The sequence below is a fragment of the Theropithecus gelada genome, chromosome 1 (genome assembly GCF_003255815.1).
Source record: "Theropithecus gelada isolate Dixy chromosome 1, Tgel_1.0, whole genome shotgun sequence".
Lineage (NCBI taxonomy): Eukaryota > Metazoa > Chordata > Mammalia > Primates > Cercopithecidae > Theropithecus > Theropithecus gelada.
This window is the reverse complement of record NC_037668.1, coordinates 16,264,848-16,286,377: the sequence shown is the minus strand read 5'-3', so window position 1 is coordinate 16,286,377 and position 21,530 is coordinate 16,264,848. Positions and strand designations below refer to the sequence as shown.

At 44.3% G+C, this 21,530-nt stretch overlaps 1 protein-coding gene across 7 annotated transcripts in view; it reads right to left on the bottom strand.

The window, feature by feature from the left end:
* Positions 1–21,530, bottom strand: part of SETDB1 (SET domain bifurcated 1) — a 40,897-nt gene that overhangs the window by 9,404 nt on the left and 9,963 nt on the right. For 4 of the 7 annotated variants that reach the window (XM_025378648.1, XM_025378658.1, XM_025378624.1 and 1 more), the window contains 11 exons: positions 16,285–16,319; positions 14,811–14,910; positions 13,867–13,992; positions 13,502–13,703; positions 12,560–12,633; positions 11,445–11,635; positions 9,212–9,338; positions 6,589–6,745; positions 6,341–6,496; positions 4,775–5,407; positions 4,381–4,497 (listed from right to left, as the gene is read on the bottom strand). In XM_025378648.1, coding sequence (XP_025234433.1) covers positions 4,381–4,497; positions 4,775–5,407; positions 6,341–6,496; positions 6,589–6,745; positions 9,212–9,338; positions 11,445–11,635; positions 12,560–12,633; positions 13,502–13,703; positions 13,867–13,992; positions 14,811–14,910; positions 16,285–16,319 — 1,918 coding nt within the window. Of the gene's footprint in view, positions 1–4,380; positions 4,498–4,774; positions 5,408–6,340; positions 6,500–6,588; positions 6,746–9,211; positions 9,339–11,237; positions 11,636–12,559; positions 12,634–13,501; positions 13,704–13,866; positions 13,993–14,810; positions 14,911–16,284; positions 16,320–21,530 lie in introns of those variants that run through there. The other 3 variants (XM_025378640.1, XM_025378616.1, XM_025378666.1) reach the window with 2 other exon arrangements.

The following is a 21,530-nucleotide window of genomic DNA, read 5'->3' as shown; positions in this document are numbered from 1 at the left end:
GTAATCCACCTGCCTGGGCCTCCCAAAGTGCTGGGATTACAGGTGTGAGCCACTGCGTCTGGCCAATTGTTTTTTTTTTTTAAAGACGAAGTCTCCTTCTGTCACCCAGGCTGAGTGCAATGATGCAATCTTGGCTCACTGCAACCTCCGCCTCCCAGGTTCAACTGATTCTCCTCAGCCTTCTGAGTAGCTGGCACTATAGGTGCGCGCCACCATGCCTGGCTAATTTTTTGTACTTTATTAGTAGAGACAGGGTTTCACCATGTTGGCTAGGCTGGTCTTGAACTCCTGACCTCAAATGATCTGCCCACCTTCGCCTCCCAAAGTGTTGGGATTACAGGCATCAGCCACCGCACCTGGCCTAAGTGCTTACTATGTGCCAGGCATTGGGTAAACTGGTGATACAATGGTTAGCAAGACAGACAAAGAGACACATAAGACCCTTGCCTTCATGAAGGAGCTTATATTATAACGGAAAAGAAGAAAAACACGTCAACAAAAGTTGTCATAAATGCTATAAAGAACACAAACATGGTGCTCAATGAGAGAATTAAGGGAGTAAAATGACCTAGTTTTAAAGTGGTCAGGGAAGGTCTCTCTGAGGAGGTGACTTTACAGCTGAAAGCTCAAGGTTAAAGAAGATAGCCACACAAAGAAAAGTGGAAGGATGCCAAGAAGAGGGCACAGCATGTGCAAGTCTCCAGAGGCAGGCTGGAAAACACTGGTGGAACTGGATCCAGAAACTGAAAAATATCAGTGTGGTTGGAACGACTTTGGAGGGAGATAGGAAAGGGCCAGATATATAACCTAAGGTTAAGAGTCAGAATAAAATCCAAACAGCAGTGGGACTACATTATAGAGTTTTAAGCAGGGGAGTGACATATTAGTTGTGATTATTTGAAAATATTTTTATGAAACATTTCAAACATGTAAAAAAGATATCAGGAACACTCATGTACCACCCAGCATTATCAAATCTAAACACTACTGTTAGATTCAAAATTTTGTTATTAAAACACACATGATACAGCAATGCAACTAAAGTTAACAACCGTCTATTCCTTTGTTTAGTTTGTAATCAGCAAAATTCATCCTGTGATCTCCCCAGTAGTCTCGATCTCCTCTGAATGTATTCAGGCACCTCAGGTTTTCTATTAAACCGATTTTCCTGAAGTAGTTCCTGCAGCATCTGACCTGCTCTTGCAGTGTCTCTTCTCTACCCCTAGTACACAGCTGTTAGCCTGGAAGCCATTTTCACTGCACTGCCACCTGTCTTCCACTTTCCTGGCTTTCCCTCTCATTTTTGCAAATATTTCCAGAAACTTTCTGAGAAGGGGAATGATGAAAAACTTTGAGGTACTGCATGTCTAAAAAAATGTCTTTAGCCTACCGTAACACCAAATTGATAGTTTGCCCGAGTTAAAAATTCCAGGTTGGAAATAATTTTCCCTTAGAATTCTGAACAGATTCGTCAATTGCTATCTAGCTTCTAGTGTTACTTTCAGGGAAGGCTGAAGTCATTTCAAGTCTATTTTTTAATGTGTTCTGTGTCTCTTCTCTGGAAGCTTTTAGGATTTTTTTTCCCCTCAGTGTTCTGACATTTTATGATAATGTCTCTAAATGAGAATCTACCTTTATCCTTCATTATTTTGGGACCTAATTGGCCCTTTCAATTCAGAAACACAGACCCTTCAATTATGGGACACTTTCTGAATTATTTCACTGATGCTTTTCTCCTCGCTGTTTTGTTAATTATGTATCTTGATCACTAGGTTTAATAGTTCACGTGTTTATATATACCAATTTACCATGCTATACTCCACTCTTTTGTTGTCCTCCTCTTTTAGAGATGAGTCACGCTCTGTCACCCCAGGCTAGAGTGTAGTGGCGTGATCATAGCTCATTGCAGCCTTGAACTACTGGGCTCAAGTGATTTTTCTGCCTCTGCCTCTCAAGTAGCTGGGACTACAGGCATGCACCCACTATGCCCGGCTAATTTTTAAAAAATTTAGGCCAGGCACAGTGGCTCACGCCTGTAATCCCAGCACTTTGAGAGGCTGGGGCGGGCGGATCATGAGGGCAGGAGATCGAGACCATCCTGGCTAACACAGTGAAACCTTGTCTCTACTAAAAATACAAAAAATTAGCCAGGCATGGTGGCGGGTGCCTGTAGTCCCAGCTACTTACTCGGGAGGCTGAAGCAGGAGAATGGCGTGAACCCGGGAGGTGGAGCTTGCAGTGAGCTGAGATCATGCCACTGCACTCCAGCCTGGGTGACAGAGCAAGACTCCATATAAAAAAAAAAAAAAAAAAAAAAAATTTATTTTTAAATTATTTATTTGAGACAGAGTCTTGCTGTGTTGCCCAGGATGGAGTGCAGTGGTGCAATCTCAGCTTACTGTAACCTCTGCCTTCCAGGTCCAAGCGATTCTCCTGCCTCAGCCTCCCAGATAGCTGAGATTACAGGCGTGCGTGATCATGCCTGGCTAATTTTTGTATTTTTAGTACAGATGGGGTTTCACCAAGTTGACCAGGCTGGTCTTGAACTCCTGACCTCAGGTGATGCACCCACCTTGGCCTCCCAAAGTGTTGGGATTACAGGCGTGAGTCACTGTGCCTGGCCAACCATTTTTTTTTTGAGATGTAATTTCACTCTTCTTGCCCAGGCTGGAGTGCAATGGTGCGGTCTTGGCTCACTGCAACCTCCTCCTCCTGGGTTCAAGTGATTCTCCTGTGTCAGCCTCCCAAGTAGCTGGGCTTATAGGTGCTCGCCACCATCCCCGGCTAGTTTTTGTATTTTTAGTAGAGATGGGGTTTCACCATATTGACCAGGCTGGTCTTGAACTCCTGACATCAAGCAATCTGCCTGCCTCGGCCTCGCAAAGTGCTGGGATTACAGGCGTGAGCCACCACTCCTGGCCCCAACAATTTTTTTTTTTTAGACACAGGGTCTTACTATGTTGCCCAGTCTGGTCTCAAACTCCAGGCCTCAAGCAATCTTTCGGCCTTGCCCTCCTCCGTAGCTGTCCTCAAACTCATGCCGGTTCTACCTCCTCTGCTCAACCTTTAAATGTTGGCGGACCCAGGGCTTACTCCTGAGCCACCTTCTCTATTATCAACGTTGTGTCTAGGTGAACTCATCCAGGCTTTGAATATCATTCCTGTGCTGATGATTCCTAAATTTTTATATCCAACTCTTACACTTCTCTCCAGAAATCCCAGTGCCTTCTTGACGTTTCTACTTGGATTGCCTGACAGGCATTTCGGACTTAATATGGCCAAAACAAAAACTGAATTTCACTCAAACCTATTACTCCTTTGGTCTTCCATCTCAGTAAAAAGCACCAAAAACCACTTAGATGCTCAAGTCAAAAATTAGGAATTGTCTTTGCTTCTACTTTTTCCCCCGACTCCACAATCTATCCAATTCTGTAGATCTACCTATTAATGCATCCCAAATCTATCCTTCTTACCTCTACTGTCACCTCCATTCTATTGCAAGCCATAGCTACAACCATGTCTTTCTCTGCTATACTCCTATAATGATCTCCTAATTGGTCTTCCAAGATCTACTTTCACCATCCTAAGACCTATGATCTACAAAGAAGCCAGAGTAATCTGAAAAAGGTAGGTCATATCACTTGGCTGCTTAAAATTCTCTAAGAGCACCATGAATTTGATTCTAACTTTTCTTTTTTCTTTCTTTCTTTTTTTTTTTTTAAGGCAGAGTCTCGCTCTTGTCACCCAGACTGGAGTGCACTGGCACGATCTCGGCTCACTGCAACCTCTGCCTCCTGGGTTCAAGCGATTCTCCTGCCTCACTCTCCCTAGTAGCTGGGACTACAGGCGCCCGCCACCACACCTGGCTAATTTTTGTATTTTTAGTAGAGACAGGCTTTCACCATGTTGGCCAGGCTGGTCTCAAACTCCTGACCTCAGGTGATCCACCTACCTCGGCAACCGAAAGTGCTGGGATTACAGGTGTGAGCCACTGTATCAGCCTGATTCTAACTTTTTTCATTCTGGTTTATAAAGCCCTATGTAATCAAGTCCCTGCCTACTTCTCTCTGAACACGTCACTTACAAGAGTAAATCATAATCTGTTAAGACATTCATTTAGCTATGAAATTAAGATAATCTTTTTTTGCAACAGAAAATTGCTAGACACTATTCAATCATCCTATGTCTTCATTTCAAGGAAAGCCCAAGAAAAAAAGTGTTTGAGAAGTCAGGAAATAAGATCTAATTAATAAAATGCCTCTTCTGGTATTCTATTTTTGGTTCCAATTTTTAGATTTCTGATGATTTCTATAAGCAGAGAAAAACAAGAACATGCTCCTCAGTCTCTCTGAGGTATTGTGCTATTCCTTGACCACTTACCCTGTGGGTAGACACTCTTCTAGTCTCTTGTACTGGTAGCCAGAGTTAGGGTTGATTTGGCCTCCTGGGGTACAGGCTGTAGCCTGGATAGTTAGTTGATGGCAGGCACACTTGGACCTATATGACAGAGAGAAATAAAGGAAAGGAGCGGGGGGATCAGAGAACAAAATAACACAATACACATGTACCCAGGGTTGCTCAGTGTGGCCATGTCAGACTCCAGTCTCCCTACCTCATAGCTTTCATGGAGGCCTTATAGCAGGAGTTCCAGGTGAGGGAGGAGGTAAAGGAAGATGGGGAAAGCAGTACAGATACAAGGGAAAGGAAGAGGTGAAAAGGAAGACAACCATAACAAAGTTGGAAGCAGGGGCAGCAATTCTCCCCACCAACTCACTTGTCCCGACACCCATCCTTGCAGTCACAGCCAACCAGAAATTCAGGGCCTGTGTTAATGAAAACACCCTTGCCCGGGATACGTTCCTTGCTGTAGGCCACCTGGGGTGGAGGCGTTGTGTCAATCTCATTGACACAGGATAGGGGAACATCTTCCTTCCCATATGTGATGTCCAAAATATAGTAAAAAGGCTTATAGGGCTGAAACTTTCGGTCCACAAGAACATATGGATCCAAACAGAACATCTCCAGGAAGAGGAAGTCACAGCCAGTCTCGAAAAGGTAGCGTTCAATCTCCCGCATTGTCCGAAGGCAAAGACCACAAGGTGTCTTATAGATAACATGAAAGCCCATCTTGCGGTTAACTCGACGCCGGGCTGTCATCCGCCGGAAGTCATACAGTAATGGAACCAGCAGAGGGTTCTTGCCCCGGTACTGCTCATTCCTCATAGGTCTGACTCGAGACAGACAGGTATAGCTGCAGACATGAGGTAAGTAGAAAAGCTTCTCCATGGGAGCACGGTAGGAGGGCTCTGCTGGGGCCCGCTCCAGCATGCCATGGAAGGCTGGGGGTGCTGGAGGGGCTGGGGGTGCTGAGGGTGCTGGGGCAGAGGCTGTGGAGCCTAAAGGTGATCTGCAAATGAGATACAAGTGATCAGATCAGAAGGCAACAGGACCTCTGTTGTATAATTAACCCTCCAGGTAGCTAAGCCCTTTCTCTCATCTTTCAAGCAGCTGTGCTCCTGAAGCTAAAGATGATTCAAGAAAGATCTTCCCTTGCCCTATCAAAGCTGGACAACGAAAATCCCTGGTTACTCTTCACTGACTGATAACATCTCTATTTCTTTTTTTTTTTTGAGATGGAGGTTTGCTCTTTTTGCCCAGGCTGGAGTACAATGGCATGATCTCGGCTCACCGCAACCTCTGCCTCCCGGGTTCAAGCAATTCTCCTGCTTCAGCCTCCCAAGTAGCTGGGATTACAGGCATGCGCCACCACGCCCGGCTAATTTTGTACTTTTTAGTAGAGACAGGGTTTCTCCATGTTGACCAGGCTGGTCTCCTGACCTCAGGTGATCCGCCCGCCTCGGCCTCCCAAAGTGCTGGGATTACAGGCATGAGCTACTACTGCGCCTGGCCTAACATCTCTATTTCAACAGTATACCTTTTCCTAAAATGTATTTGCCTGTGAATTACGGAAGTAGAGTCCAGTCTTCTACCAATATATTTTTTGTCTGCTGTGTGTTCCAGAAATGTCCTTACTAACTCCCAGGATTCAAGGAAAGAGGCTGTGGTGTTTCCTTTCTATTTTAGCAATGATGGAACCATGTTCAACAAGAAGTTTTAACAAATGGCTTTCTGATGATACCACATTTCCAAGCACCCAGCTTCCGATTCAATTATTCTTACTTTCTATTTCTTAGAAACTTCTATGGGTAAAGCTTCCTTTTCAAGTCCAAACTCCTCACCATCATAAACTTAAACTAAGCCCTTCAGAGCCAAGGAACCTTCCCCTACACAGTGACCACTCATTGCTATCCTGCCTACAGAGAGCCTCAGATTTTCTCACCTATACGTCTGGTTGATCCCAGGTTTCCCACCAGAGACATTTTCACTGAGTGCAGGAGACGTAGGGGAGGAATGACCAGAGCCCACAGATCCTGGTCGGAAGGATGTGCTCTTTTTGGCTACCTGCTTCCGTGACTGGGCAAGCTGGCTTTCCAAGCTTCTAGGAGATCAGAGAAGAGGGCGTATAGTAAGGGATGTGGAAAATATAATATGAAAGAAACTGAAGAAAAAAGAAAGAATAACACTTACTCACTGTCACCTGCTTGGGGAGATAGAGGTGGAACAGGTGGGAAAGGTGGGGCAGGTGGAGCTGTAGGCTGTGGGGGTTCCACTGGCTTGAACTGGGTTCCAGTACCGGTCAGATCCTGTGTGTACTGGACAACAGGGCCTTTGCTCCTCACAGCACCTATAGGAAAAAGGAATTGATCACTGAGAAGATGATAGCTATGATGCTTGTATTCAGTCACACATCTGATCCTTAACTTATACAACATAAAAAGGCAGCAATGGCTGGGCGCGGTGGCTCATGCCTGTAATCCCAGCAGTTTGGGAGGTCGAGGCAGGAGGGTTGCTTGAGGTCATGAGTTTGATACCAGCCTGGCCAACATGGTGAAACCCTGTCTCTACTAAAAATACAAAAATTAGATGGGCATAGTGGTGCACATCTGTAATTCCAGCTGCTCAGGAGGTGCATGACAATCACTTGAAACCAGGAGGTGGAAGTTGCAGTGAGGCGAGATCACGTCACTGCACTCCAGCCTGGGCAACAAAACAAGAATTTGTCTCAAAAAAAAAAAAAAACAAAAAAAAACCAAAAAAGCAATGGACACATTCTGAGTAAGTGCTTAGACTCTCAGTTCCTATTATTGACTGGCATGGATGCTGGCATATGTTGTTTTGACTTAGATAATACTTTTTTTATTAACGTGAAAGCAAGTTTATTAAGAAAGTAAAGGAATAAAAGAAGAGCGGTCGGGCGCAGTGGCTCACGCCTTTAGTCCCAGCACTTTGGGAGGCTGAGGCGGGCGGATCACCTGAGGTCAGGAGTTCAAGACCAGCCTGGCCAACATGGAGAAATCCTGTCTCTACTAAAAATACAAAACTTAGCCGGGCATGGTGGCAGGTGCTTGTAACCCTAGTTACTTGGGAGGCTGAGGCAGGAGAATTGCTGGAACCCGGGAGGCGGAGGTTGCAGTGAGCTAAGATGGTGCCAGTGCACTCCAGCCTGGGTGAAAGAACCAGATTCCATCTCAAAAAAAAAAAAAAAAATTGCTACTCCATCGGCAGAGTAGCCTCTTTTTTTTCTTTTTATAGACAATGTTCCACTTTGTTACTCAGGCTGGAGTGCAGTGGTCTGACCTTAGCTCATTGTAACCTCGAAATCCTGGGCTTCAAGTAATCCTCCTGCCTCAGCCTCCAGAGTAGTTAACACTACAGGTGCACAACACCACACTCAAGCTTTTTTCTTTTTCTTTTTTTCTTAGAGATAGAGTCTTTCTATGTTGCCCAGACTGATCTCCAACTCCTGGCCTCAAGTGATCCTCTCACCTCAGCCTCCCAAAGTGCTGAGACTACAGACATGAGCCACCATGCTGGGCCTTAGATAAGACTTTATATCTTCCTATCTCAGATGATTTACCTGATTAATTATGACATACTTTGGGGGAATATTTTCAGAAATATATTCTTTAACCGGCCAGGCGCGGTGGCTCAAGCCTGTAATCCCAGCACTTTGGGAGGCCGAGACGGGCGGATCACGAGGTCAGGAGATCGAGACCATCCTGGCTAACACGGTGAAACCCCGTCTCTACTAAAAACTACAAAAATCTAGCCGGGCGAGGTGGTGGGCGCCTGTAGTCCCAGCTACTCGGGAGGCTGAGGCAGGAGAATGGCGTGAACCCAGGAGGCGGAGCTTGCAGTGAGCTGAGATCCGGCCACTGCACTCCAGCCTGGGCAACAGAGCAAGACTCTGTCTCAAAAAAAAAAAAAAAAAAAAAAAAAGAAATATATTCTTTAACCAATTAATTTTGGCAGGAAAAATCAACCAGAAAGTATGACAGTAATATTAAAAAAGAAAACCAAATCTGCTTTTTGTTTCTGAGACAGAGTCTCATGCTGTCACCTAGGCTGGAGTGCGGTGGCACGATCTAGCTCACTGCAACCTTGACCTCCTGGCTTCAATTGATCCTCCCACCTCAACTTCTTGAGTAGCTTGGACTACAGCTTAATGTCACTGTACCCAGCTAATTTTTGTGTTTTTTGAAGAAACAGGGTTTCACCATGTTGCCCAGGCTGGTCTTGAATTCCTGAGCTCAAGCTAACCGCCTACCTGTCTCAGCCTCCTAAAGTGTCGGGATTATAGCTGTGAGCCACTGTGCCTGGCCAGGTCTGGGTTTTAAAGAAAACTGACTATATGCTGGATGTGGTAGCTCATGCTTGTAATCCTAGCACTTTGGCCAGCCAAAGCAGGTAGACAGCTTGAGCCCAGGAGTTCAAGACCAGCCTGGGCAACATATCAAGCCCCTGAGTCTTTTAAAAAAAAAAAAAAAAAAAGAAGAAGAAAAAGAAAACTAACCATAGATAACACACAAAACTGACAATCTCATGTGGATAACAGAGGGTAACTACTATCACCCTAACTTAAAGCCAACTGTTTCAGATATTTTTGTGGTTGTTTAGAACAAATTAGAGCCACAGCATGTGGACGCAGCAGCACAAATTGATCACCACGATTGGAAACAACTCAGGGCACATATCCTGTTTCCAATGAGTAAGCAGTGTAACCGTGGTAAACAAAGGATAGCCATTCTATATAATCTCCTTTGCTGATTGGCCTGTTTCTTCCTTCCTCCAGGTATCTTTCAGGACATACCCATATTTGGACGTGTCCTGAGCTGTCCTTGCTTCTTCTCCAGTGCAGAGGCTGAGGATGTTTTCATGCTGAACATGGGCTCCAGCCGTGTAGAGCCTCGATAGATCCACTCACATCTTTTGTCATCCTGGGGAATTGAGAGAATAGAAGAATAAAGGGAAATAGCTTAAAGCCTAGAATCTATCCTGTCCTGTGTAGAGGATATATACCATGTGTCACCTCTCGGAAACCTCCCTGATGAGCCTTAAATTCCTTATCTAGGCTGAGCACAGTGGCTCATGCCTGTAGCTTGTAATCCCAGCACTTTGGGAGGCTGAGGCAGGCGGATCACCTGAGGTCAGGAGTTCAAGACCAGCCTGACCAACATGGAGAAACCCTGTCTCTACTCAAAATACAAAATTAGCCGAGTGTGGTGGCACATGCCTGTAATCACAGCTACTTGGGAGGCTGAGGCAGAATTGCTTGAACCAGGGAGGTGGAGGCTGTGGTGAGCTGAGATTGCACCATTGTACTCCAGCCTGGGCAACAAGAGTGAAACTCCATCGACCCACCCCCCCCAAAAATTCTTTATCTACTTAATAAAGTACGTGCCAGGTTCCATGGTGGGTATCAGGTACACAACAATGAAAAATATATACTCCTTGTTTAAGGAATTACAGGAGCAACAGGTATCTATACTGAGTATAAGAGGTGTGACAGCTGGGCACAATAGCTCACACCTATAATCCTGGTACGTTGGGAGGATGAGGCAGACAGACTGCTTGAGCTCAGGAGTTCGAGACCAGTCTGGGCAACATGGCGAAACCCGTCTCTACTAAAAATACAAAAATCAGCCAGGTGTGGTGGCATGCACTTGTAGTCACAGCTACTTGGGAGGCTGATGTGAGAGGGCCACTTGAACCCTGAAGGTTGAGGCTGCAGTGAGCTGTGACTGCACCACTGCACTCCAGCCTGGGTGGCAGAGTGAGACTCTATCTCAAAACAAAACAAAACAAAACAAAAAACAGGCCAGGTCAGGTGTGATGGCTCATGCCTGTAATCCCAGCACTTTGGGAGGACGAGGCAGGTGGATCACTTGAGGTCAGGAGTTCGGGACCAGCCTGCCAACATGGTGAAACCCTGTCTCTACTAAAAATACAAAAAATTAGCCAATCCCAGCTACTCTAGAGGCTGAGGCAGGAGAATCACTTTAACCCAGGAGGCGGAAGGATGCAGTGAGCCGAGATCGTGCCACTGCACTCCAGCCTAGGCAACAAGAGTGAAACTCCATCTAAAAAATAAAAACAAAACAAAACAAAACAAAACACCAAACAAAAAGCATGATAAGGATCATAACGCCTTAGGAGTAACGGGCTGAGGTAACACCAAGAAGAAATATAATTTCTAATTTTTTCTGGCTACTCTGGGCACACAGTCTATTGGGTAGCCCTGTTCTGCAAGGCAAGTAGCAGTATTAAAAAATGTTTTTAAGGGCCAGGCACGGTGGCTCATGCCTGTAATCCCAGCATTTTGGGAGGCTGAGGCGGGCAGATCACGAGGTCAGGAGATCGAGACCATCCTGGCTAACACAGTGAAACCTCGTCTCTACTGAAAATACAAAAAATTAGCCGGGCATGGTGGCAGGTGCCTGTAGTCCCAGCTACTCAGGAGGCTGAGGCAGGAGAATGGCATGAACCCGGTAGGCAGAGCTTGCAGTGAGCCGAGATCGTGCCACTGCACTCCAGCCTGGGCGAAAGTGCGAGACCCCGTCTCCAAAAAAAAAAAAAAAAAAGTTTTTAAAACTTTTAAAAATAAGAAATACGATTCTAAGATGGGAGAGAGAAGGGAGAAAAGGATGAGTACAAAATATTTAAGAGTTAAAATGAACTTTGAAAGATAATCAGGACTCCTTGATACCTCTTCTTCATCCCACTATCCTACTAAAACCTTAACCCTGGAAAAATGGAAATTGCTGCCTTCTCTGTACCTACACACAATGTGAATACTCCTAAAGAAAAAAATAAATAAATCAAAACCATGCAGATTAGTATCATAATTCCGGTAATTTATTTTCAACAATGACCCACAGAGGAACAACAAAAAGGGCAAAGTAAAATTTGACCAAAAACAGTGAGAACACATAGAAGGATAAGAAAGAGGAAGGCTATGGAATAGCTATAAAACCATTCTCATTACTGCTTCTTAAGTCCCCCCGACCAACTTCTGCCTCCAAAATTCTAGGGAAAAACAGTACCAGGAAGAGGATCCTGACTAGGCTGCCATCCACCTCCTCAACTCGGGACTTCCACCATGTGCCTTCCCACTCAGTCTTGATAAGCTGGCCACTCTTGAGCAGTACCATGGGGCGGTTGGGGTAGGCAGTTACATACTCCTCTATGAAGTCACGGCAGGAGATGTCTTCTATGTCCTCCCAAGTCTTTTTCACTGTTTCAAGGAAGAAGTAGAACTGAGAGGGCAGGTAGGACATGTCTTGATAGGGAAAAGGGTTGGCCAGGAGACATTTTATACTTTTTAAGTTGAAAAGGAAAGAAAAAGTAAAATCAGAACCTCGAGGGACGCAAAGCCAAGACCACCTAAGTAATAAACCTAATGTACAAATTGCACATACTTACAAATCAAGTAAATACTAAATAAGTCATGTACAATATAGGTGATTCACTTATTTTATACAAATGGATGCTTCTCCTTTGGAAAATTCAAGTGGAAATTCTTGCTCACTTGTTGATAAGTCTAATGGTAAATTTAAAAAGATCAGGTGGCACCATGAAATGAAAAAATTAGTCCTTCCTTCTCATTCTCTATCAGGTTTTTAAGAGACTCAGAATATGTTTACTGTCATGTTATGTGTAAACAGAAGTGTTAGTTGATTCTTCTGCAGTTAAAAATGATTATTTCCATAGAAGTCTGCTCCCAAGCCAGGGTAACAAATATAGAGGACACTATGATGTTCCATCTAACACAGCTTCTGTGGAAAGCATTATGCAGACTACATTTATACAAATGTTAGGTGCAGCATGACACTAGGAAAGAAGTAACACCTTTTTCAACCTAACTCACTTAGAAATGAAACTGAAGCACATCTATAACATGAGCAGTCTACTCAAGGTCATTCATGATCTTCTAGTGACTCACTCTTTGGCTACAAAGACCCAGTCCTAGAGATGAACAATACAACTGTATCTCTTTTGGGCGCAAACTGTCCTTTGGGAGCAAAGGACATCAACCAAATTTATGCTCTTTGAGACTGAAGTACCAAAAACACCTAGGGCTTTTCAACTGGACGTCCTAAGAAGACATATCAGGTAGAGGAGGAAAAACTGAGCTAAGGAATAAGGGAGAAACACTCACGTGGCCGGCAAATGGGATACAGTTCAGACTGTGTGACATAGGAAGCATAGCCATCATCAAAGAAAATGAGAAACCTGTAAAAGAAGAGTGACAGTAGAAAGATCTGGGGGTTATGATATTTAACATGATCCGCAGAAATTATTTATCATAGCTTCTACTTCTCTGGATCACAACAGGATGCACTCCAGGGAAGACATTCCAGTCTACTACTTTCTTCCTGTTTTTCTTTCTTCCCAACTTGAGAGTTAGGAGTTCTCCCTTAATTTAACCAATGCCTCCCTCCTTTTTCAAAAAACACATATACATTTAAGTATTTTTAAGACGGAGTCTCCTTCTGTTGCCCAGGCTGGGGTGCAGTGGTGCAATCTTGGCTCATGGCAACCACTGCCTCCCAGGTTCATGCAATTCTCCTGCCTCAGCCTCCCAAGTAGCTGGGATTACAGCCATGCGCCACCACACCCAGCTAATTTTTGTATTTTTAGTAGAGACAGGGTTTCACCAGTTGGGCAAGCTGGTCTCGAACTCCTGACCTCAAGTGATTCACTTGCCTTGGCCTCCCAAAGGGCTAGGATTACAGGCATGAGACATTGGGCCCAGCCAAAAAACATATATTCTTTTTCCTCTCTCAGATTCCTATGCTGCTAATAACCATTTAGTCTCCATCTCTTTCTTCTGTGTGAATCCCCTATTCCCCTTATCATTAATCCTCGTTATTCTCTTCCTAGTTTTCTCTTTGAGGAAAGAAAAGGAAAAAAACAAAAAAGAAGGAGAAAGAGGAAGAAAGAATCACCCACATGACTCCTGTGGTAAAGAAAGAGTAAGGGTTTCAGTCCACTAAGGACTAAGAAGACAAAAGCTAATTGTGAGATCTGGTCTATGGCACGAACAGGGCAGGTGCTGTGCTCCCAGCCTCTACCCCTTTACAGTCCTCTGTCCAGGTACCTGAGCTTGTTTTTGACGTTTGGTGTCTCAGCTACAATGCCAGCATAGAGCCAGACCTGATTCCCATCTTTGTATTTGGCGACCACCCGACTGCCCACAAACAGCTTGTCAGCAGGAGGGTGGTAATCATAGGCAATATGGTTCCCCGACAGTAGACTCTTTCCTTTGTTGTCAAATTTCACCTTGTATTTCTTCCCCGGCCCTGAGTAAAAGGGAAAGATAAATTTTTTCAAAAACTGCCAGTTTCTGTATAAATCCAGGCTGCTACGTGAGAGACAAATGGGAAGGTTATGGAGAAAAGAAACAATCAGCAGTGGAGGGTGCAGGTTGCCTTTCAGGAGTGGTTCCTCCAAGTCTGCACATACCAACTGTCTGGATGGCAATAAGGGTGCCTTTGTGCCATGTCTTAGTTCTTTTCTTGCCCAGAATTCGCATGCTGACTATCAGGTCACCATCTTTGCTTAGTTCTCCAGACATCTGACTCAAGGTTCCTATAGAAGAAGCAAAGTTATTCTAAAGAGTTATGACATAGATTGGGTAGAGAACAGGAAGGTAAAGAGGGTAGTATGGTAATTAGGGAAAGTGGGGTAATTTTTTTTTTTTTGAGAAGGAGTCTCGCTCTGTCCCCAGGCGGGAGTGCAGTGGTGCGATCTTGGCTCATTGGAACCTCTGCCTCCCAGATTCCAGCGATTCTCCTGCCTTAGCCTCCCGAGGAGCTGGGACTACAGGCACGCACCAGCATGTCCAGCTAATTTCTGTATTTTTAGTAGAGATGGGGTTTCACCATGTTAGCCAGAATGGTCTCTATCTTTTGACCTCATGATCCGCCTGCCTTGGTCTCCCAAAGTGCTCGGATTACAGGCATGAGCCCACTGTGCCTGGCCCATCTGGAGAATTTTTAAACATTTTTTTTTTACAGATGGGGTTTCACTATGATGCCGAGGCTGGTCTTTAATGCTGGGCCTCAAGTGATCCTCCTGCCTCAGCCTCACAAAGCTGCTGGAATTATAGATGTGAGCCACCACACCTGGCCTCAAACCTTTTTTTAACAAGAGTCTGAGTGATTCTCTTCTCCCTAATCTCCATCTGGAAGTAGTCATGAGGATGGAAACGGTCTAAATGTAGGACGCTAAAGAGGTATTGAGATAAAACCATCACAGACTGGAAAATCACCATCCATGTAATTGGGATTTCATAACTACTAAGGATAATGAGTCTGGCATGTCACAATTAGCAGACATGAGACTTAAGATGAAATCTCTGTAAGAATTCACCTCCCATCTGTACCCAGGTATTTCTTGACCCTAACCTTTATGCAGATCCTGGGAACTGCTCTTCTTGTTGACAGCATCCATGAACTTCTGAACATCTTGAGCTGACTTTCTTAAGGCAGCCATAGCTTCACGGAGCTACAGAAAAGGGGATGAGGAAAACAAGTTTTGAAACAGTAGCAAGGGTTACAAATAACTTCAGAATAAGAAACACCTTGTATTTCACAGAACAAAATGGAGTGAGTTGAATGAGTTATGTTTAGAAGCTTATGGTTACTTTATCGGGCAAAGCTGCCCTTTCTTTTTTTTTTTTTGAGATGGAGTTTAGCTCTTGTTGCTCAGGCTGGAGTGCAATGGCACGATCTTGGCTCACCATAACCTCCACTTCCCGGGTTCAAGTGATTCTCCTGCCTCAGCCTTCCAAGTAGCTGGAATTACAGGTATGCGCCACCATGTCCAGCTAGTATTTTGTATTATTATTTTTTTTGAGATGGAGTCTGGCTCTGTTGCCCAACCTGGAGTGCAGTGGCACAGTCTCGGCTCACTGCAACCTCTGCCTTTCGGGTTCAAGTGACTCACCTGCCTCAACCTCCAAAGTAGCTGGGATTACAGGCACGTGCCACCATGCCCAACTAATTTTAGTGCTTTTAGTAGAGACAGGGTTTCACTATGTTAGCCAGGCTGGTCTCGAACTCCTGACCTCGTGTTCTACCTGCCTCAACCTCCCAAAGTCCTGGGATGACAGGTGTGAGCCACTGTGCCCGGCCTAATTTTGTATTTTAAGTAGAGACGGGGTTTCTCCATGGTTAGGCTGCTCTCGAACTGCCAACCTAAGGTGATCCACCTGCCTCGGCCTCCCAAAGTGCTGGGATTACAGGCGTGAGCCACCATGCCTGGCCTCTTTTTTTTTTTTTTTCCTGAGACAGAGTCTTGCTCTGTCACCCAGGCTGGAGTGCAGTGGTACGATCACAGCTTATTGCAACCTCTGCCTCCTGGGTTCCACTGATTCTCCTGTCTCAGCCTCACAAGTAGCTGGGATTACAGGCATGCACCACCACACTCAGCTAATTTTTGTATTTTTTTAGTAGAGACAGGGTTTCGCCATGTTGGCCAGGCTGGTCTCAAACTCCTGACCTCAGGTGATCCGCCCACCTGGGTCTCCCAAAGTGCTGGGATTACAGGCGTGAGCCAACGCGCCCAGCCCAAAGCTGCCCTTGCTTAGAAACCCAGTTCAAAAATCAACGTTTCAATGTTAGGAAGCTTTTCTTGATTAATTTACCTAGCAAACACTGCTAAATCCTACTTTCATACAACACTCCTTTCTAGTGAAAACATTTCCTGCTAACCTCTTTTTGAATTCTTACAACACCAATTAGAGGACTGCAACGCAAAGGGCTGATCACAGGGTGAATGATTAGATATTGACAGCTAAAGTGATTGAATGGTTAGGCCAGAAAATTCTCCTATTTTCATATTCTTATCTCTCACCGTTCCCTTACCATCCTAACTTACCTTCTGGTCTTTTGGAGTTCGGCTCCCAGCATCACCTATGGACGAGAAGAATTCTAATGAGTGTAAGAGGCTTACAGGAACTTCTGGGAAATTAAGAACTAACTTACTCAAAAGCATTATTATGGGAGCATTATCGATAATAACTGAAAATAATCTTTTTTTTTTTTTTTTTTTTTTGAGACGGAGTCTCGCTCTGTCCCCCAGGCTGGAGTGCAGTGGCTGGATCTCAGCTCACTGCAAGCTCCGCCTCCTGGGTTTACGCCATTCTCCTGCCTCAGCCTCCCAAGTAGCTGGGACTACAGGCGCCGCCACCTCGCCTGGCTAGTTTTTTTTTTGTATTTTTTAGTAGAGACGGGGTTTCACCGTGTTAGCCAGGATGGTCTCGATCTCCTGACCTCGTGATCCGCCCGTCTCGGCCTCCCAAAGTGCTGGGATTACAGGCTTGAGGCACCACACCCGGCCTGAAAATAATCTTGATACAGGTATACACACAAATATAAAGTACTCAAAAGGGTCTGGAAAGACACAAAGTAAATGGCCAGGTATGGTGGTTCACACCTGTAATCCCAGCTACTTGGAAGGTTTAGGTGGGAGGACCCCCTGAGGCCAGTTCAAGACTAGCCTGGGCAACATAACAAGAGCCTGCCTCTTAAAAAAAATTAGGCCAGGTGCGGTGACTCATGCCTGTAATCCCAGCACTTTGCAAGGCCAAAGTGGACAGATCACCTGAGGTCAGGAGTTTGAGATCAGCCTGGTCAATGTGGTGAAACCCTGTTTCTACTAAAAATACAAAAAGTAGACAGCATGGTGGCGCATGCCTATAATCCCAGCTCTTCGGGAAGCTGAGGCAGAATTATTGGAATCTGGGAGGCAGAGGCTGCAATGAGCCAAGACTGCGTCACTGCACTCCAGGCTGGTTGACAGAGCAAGACTCTGGTTCAAAAAAATAATAATAATACATAAAAATGTATAGTTCAAGCTTGAGCAACATAGAAAAACCCTTTTCACCAAAAAAAAAAAAAAAAAAAGAAAAAAAAAAGGCTGGGTGTGGTGGCTCACACCTGTACTTCCAGCACTTTGGGAGGCCAAGGTGGGCGGATCACCTAATGTCAGGAGTTCCAGACCAGCCTGGCCAACATGGTGAAACCAAACCCCTTCTCTATTAAAAACACAAAAATTAGCCGGGCGTGATGGCAGGCACCTGTAACCCCAGCTACATGGCTACATGAGAGGCTGAGGCAGGAAAATCACTTGAACCCAGGAGGTGGAGGTTGCAGTGAGCCAAGACTGCATCCAGACCAGCCTGGCCAACATGGTAAAATCCCATCTCTACCAAAAACACAAAAATTAGCTGGGCATGGTGGCAAGTGCCTGTTATCCCAGCTATTCGGGAGGCTGAGGCACAAGAATCACTTGAATCGGGACCCGGGAGGTGGAGGTTGCAGTGAGCTGAGATCGCACCACTGCACTCCAGCCTGGGCTACAGAGCGAGACTCCATCCAAAAAAAAAAAAAAAAAAAACAGTGTAATTCAGTGGTTTTTGGTAATTAAACTATCATCACTGTTGAATTCTGGAGTGATGAAAAATGTCGTCACTCCAAAAATTTCCTCATACTACAGCAGTCATTTCCCATTCCTCCTTCCCCCAAACTCTAGCAATCACAAATTTACTTTCTGTCTCTGCGGATTTGCCTATTCTGAATATCTCATATAAAGAGAATCATGTAATATGTGGTTCCTCATACAAGGTTCATCTATGTTGTACCATGTATCAGTACTTCACTTTCTTATTTTTTTTTTTTTTTGAGACGGAATCGTGCTCTGTTGCCAGGTTGGAGTGCGGCAGTGCAATCTCAACTCACTGCTATCTCCACCTCCTGAGTTCAAGTGATTCTTCTGGCTCAGCCGCCTGAGTAGCTTGGATTATAGGCGCATGCCACCACACCCAGCTAAATTTTGTATTTTTAGTAGAGACGGCCATATTGGCCAGGCTGGTCTCAAACTCCTGACTTCGTGATCCACCTACCTTGGTCTCCCAAAGTGCTAGGATTACAGACATGAGCCACCGTGCCCGGCCCCTTGTCTCCTTTTTATGGCTGAATAATATTTTCTTTTCTTTTTTTTTTTTTTTTTTGAGACGGAGTCTCGCTCTGTCACCCAGGCTGGAGTGCAGTGGCCGGATCTCAGCTCACTGCAAGCTCCGCCTCCCAGGTTTATGCCATTCTCCTGCCTCAGTCTCCCGAGTAGCTGGGACTACAGGCGCCCACCACCTCGCCTGGCCAGTTTTTTGTATTTTTTTTGTAGAGACGGGGTTTCACCGTGTTAACCAGGATAGTCTCGATCTCCTGACCTCGTGAGCCACCCGTCTCGGCCTCCCAAAGTGCTGGGATTACAGGCTTGAGCCACCGTGCCCGGCCCTGAATAATATTTTATAGCAGCCAATACATGGGTACATGTGTATACCACATTTGGTTTATCCATTCATCAGCTGATGAACATTTGGGCTGTTTCTACTTCTGCCTATTATGAATAATGCTGATATGAATATTCATTTATTTATCAGTTTTTACATCAACATATGTTCTAATTTCTCTTGGGTATATAGCCAGGAGTGGGTGGGTTATGGTAATTCTATATTTAACCTTTTGAGGAACCAAAAGACTATTTTCCAAAGTGGCTATAGCATTTTACATTTCCGTAAGCAATTTATGAGGTTTTCAATTGCTCCATATCCTTGTCAACATTTGTTATTGTCTTTTTAAAGAGACAGGTTCTCGTTAACATTGCCCAGGCTGGCCTTGAACTCCTGGGTTTAAATGACCCACCTACCTCAACCTCCTGAGTAGCCAGGACCATAAGCAAAAGCCAGCACCTGACTCTAATCATTTTTAAGTGTACAATTCAGTGGTATTAAGTATATTTATATTGTGCAACCATAACTACCATCCATTTCCAGAACTCTTTTCATCTTGCAAAACTGAAACTCTGTACCTATTAAACACTCCCCATCAGCCCCTCCCTCCAGCCTCTGGAGGCCACCATTGAATGCTAGATATCTCATCTAAGTGAAATCATTTGTCTTTTTGTGACTGGTTTATTTCACTTAGCATAATGTCCTCAACATTCCCCTATGTTTGTCTTTTTTTTTTTTTTTTTTAAGTGGCTGCATAATAATCCCTTCGGTGGTAATACTATATATATAATATATACACACACATATATATTATATATACATACATGTCATGTATATTTACACACACACATATTTTATATATATATATATATTTTTTTTTTTTTGAGATAGATTCTTACTCTGACATCCAGGCTGGAGTGCAGTGGCCCAATCTCGGCTCACAGCAACCTCTGCCTCCCGGGTCCAAGCAATTCTCATGCCTCTGCCTCCCCAGTAGCTGGGATTACAGGCACCCACCACCATACCTGGCTAATTTTTGTATTTTTGGTAGAGATGGGATTTCGCCATACTGGCCAGGCTGGTTTCAGACTCCTGACCTCAGGTGATCCACCCGCCTTGGCCTCCCAAAGTGCTGAGATTACATGCGTGAGCCACTGTGAGCAACCCACAAATTTTTTTTAAAAAATCAGGCAGGCACGGTGGCACATGCCTGTAGTCTCAGCTACTTGGGAGGCTGAAGTCGCAGTAAGCTATGATAGCACTACTGTGCTCCAGCCTGGGTTACAGAGTGAGATACTATCTAAAAAATATATCAAATAAGGTTGAGGTTTCTATGTCCTAAGAACTAGTGACTCTCTTACAGTACATACACTAAAAAGACTCCTGCACATGTGCATTGGGAGACATGTACAAGATTATTTGCAGTAGTGTTATCTGTAATCTCAAAACATGTAAATCAATGTCCACAATCAGGAAAATTGATAAACTGTGTCATATGCATACAATGGAATACCATGCTGCAGAAAGTAAATAAGCTAATCATCATGCATCAACACAATGTTGAAGAAGTCAAAGCCAAGGGAGACGTCAGAACTAAATGTAACTCTGAATGCATTCACCTCACTAGCTAAACTATTCCAAAAAATAAAAAACTCAATACTTAGGAGCCAAGCTAAAAAATTAAAAGTTAAAATAAAAAAACTGAACAGAGGCCGGGCAGGGTGGCTCACGACTGTAATCCCAGCACTTTGGGAGGCCGAGGTGGGTGGATTACGAGGTCAGGAGATGGAGACCATCCTGGCTAACACGGTGAAACACTGTCTCTACTAAAACATAGAAAAAATTAGCCAGGCATGTTGGCAGGCACCTGTAGTCCTAGCTACTCAGGAGGCTGAGGCAGAAGAATGGTGTGAACCCAGGAGGTGGAGCTTGCAGCGAGCCGAGATCATGCCACTGCACTCCAGCTTGGGTGACAGAGCGAGACTCCGTCTCAAAAAATAAAAATACAAAAAATACAAAAAATAAAAAAAAATTAGCCGGGCGTGGTGGTGGGTGCCTGTAGTCCCAGCTACTCGGGAGGCTGAGGCAGAACAGTCTGAACCCAGGAGGTGGAGCTTGCAGTGAGTCAAGATCACGCCACTGCACTCCAGCCTAGGCGACAGCGAGACTCCGTCTCAAAAAAAAATTAAAAATAAAAAAACTGAACAGAGATGTCAGCAGGTGTATGCTGCAGGGAAGACAGACTTGGCAATTTCAGTCCCAGATTCAACTAAATTGAATCTATTTTCAATTTCAACTAATTGAAAAAGAAAAGAAAAACTAGGATATGGAACTCTCAGGAAAATAAATTAAAATTCAGAGTTGCTAGATTATCTAAAATAGTCAATATTCAACAAAAAGATGAGACATTCAAAGAAACATGAAAGTGTGACCTACACTCAAGACAAAAAACCCTGTCAATAAAACTGACTCTGAGTGATCCCAGATACTGGATTTACAAATATGTTCAAAGAACTATAGGAAATTAAGTTAAACGGTTAAATGAAAATACACTAATACTTAACAACAGAATCTCAAGAGAAACTGAAACTATAAAATAAGGAATCAAATGGAAATTCAAGAGTTGAAAATGCAAAAGCTGAAATGAAATACACATTAGAGAATCTAAGTGGCAGATTCAGAACAGGAGTCAACGAACCAGAATATATAGATACCTATATAGAGAAATTATCCAACCTAAAGTACAGAGAGAAAATTGAAGAAAAATGAACAAAGTTTCAGAGACTTGTGAAACAATGAAGGTCAGGTATTCCACCATATATGTAATGGAAAT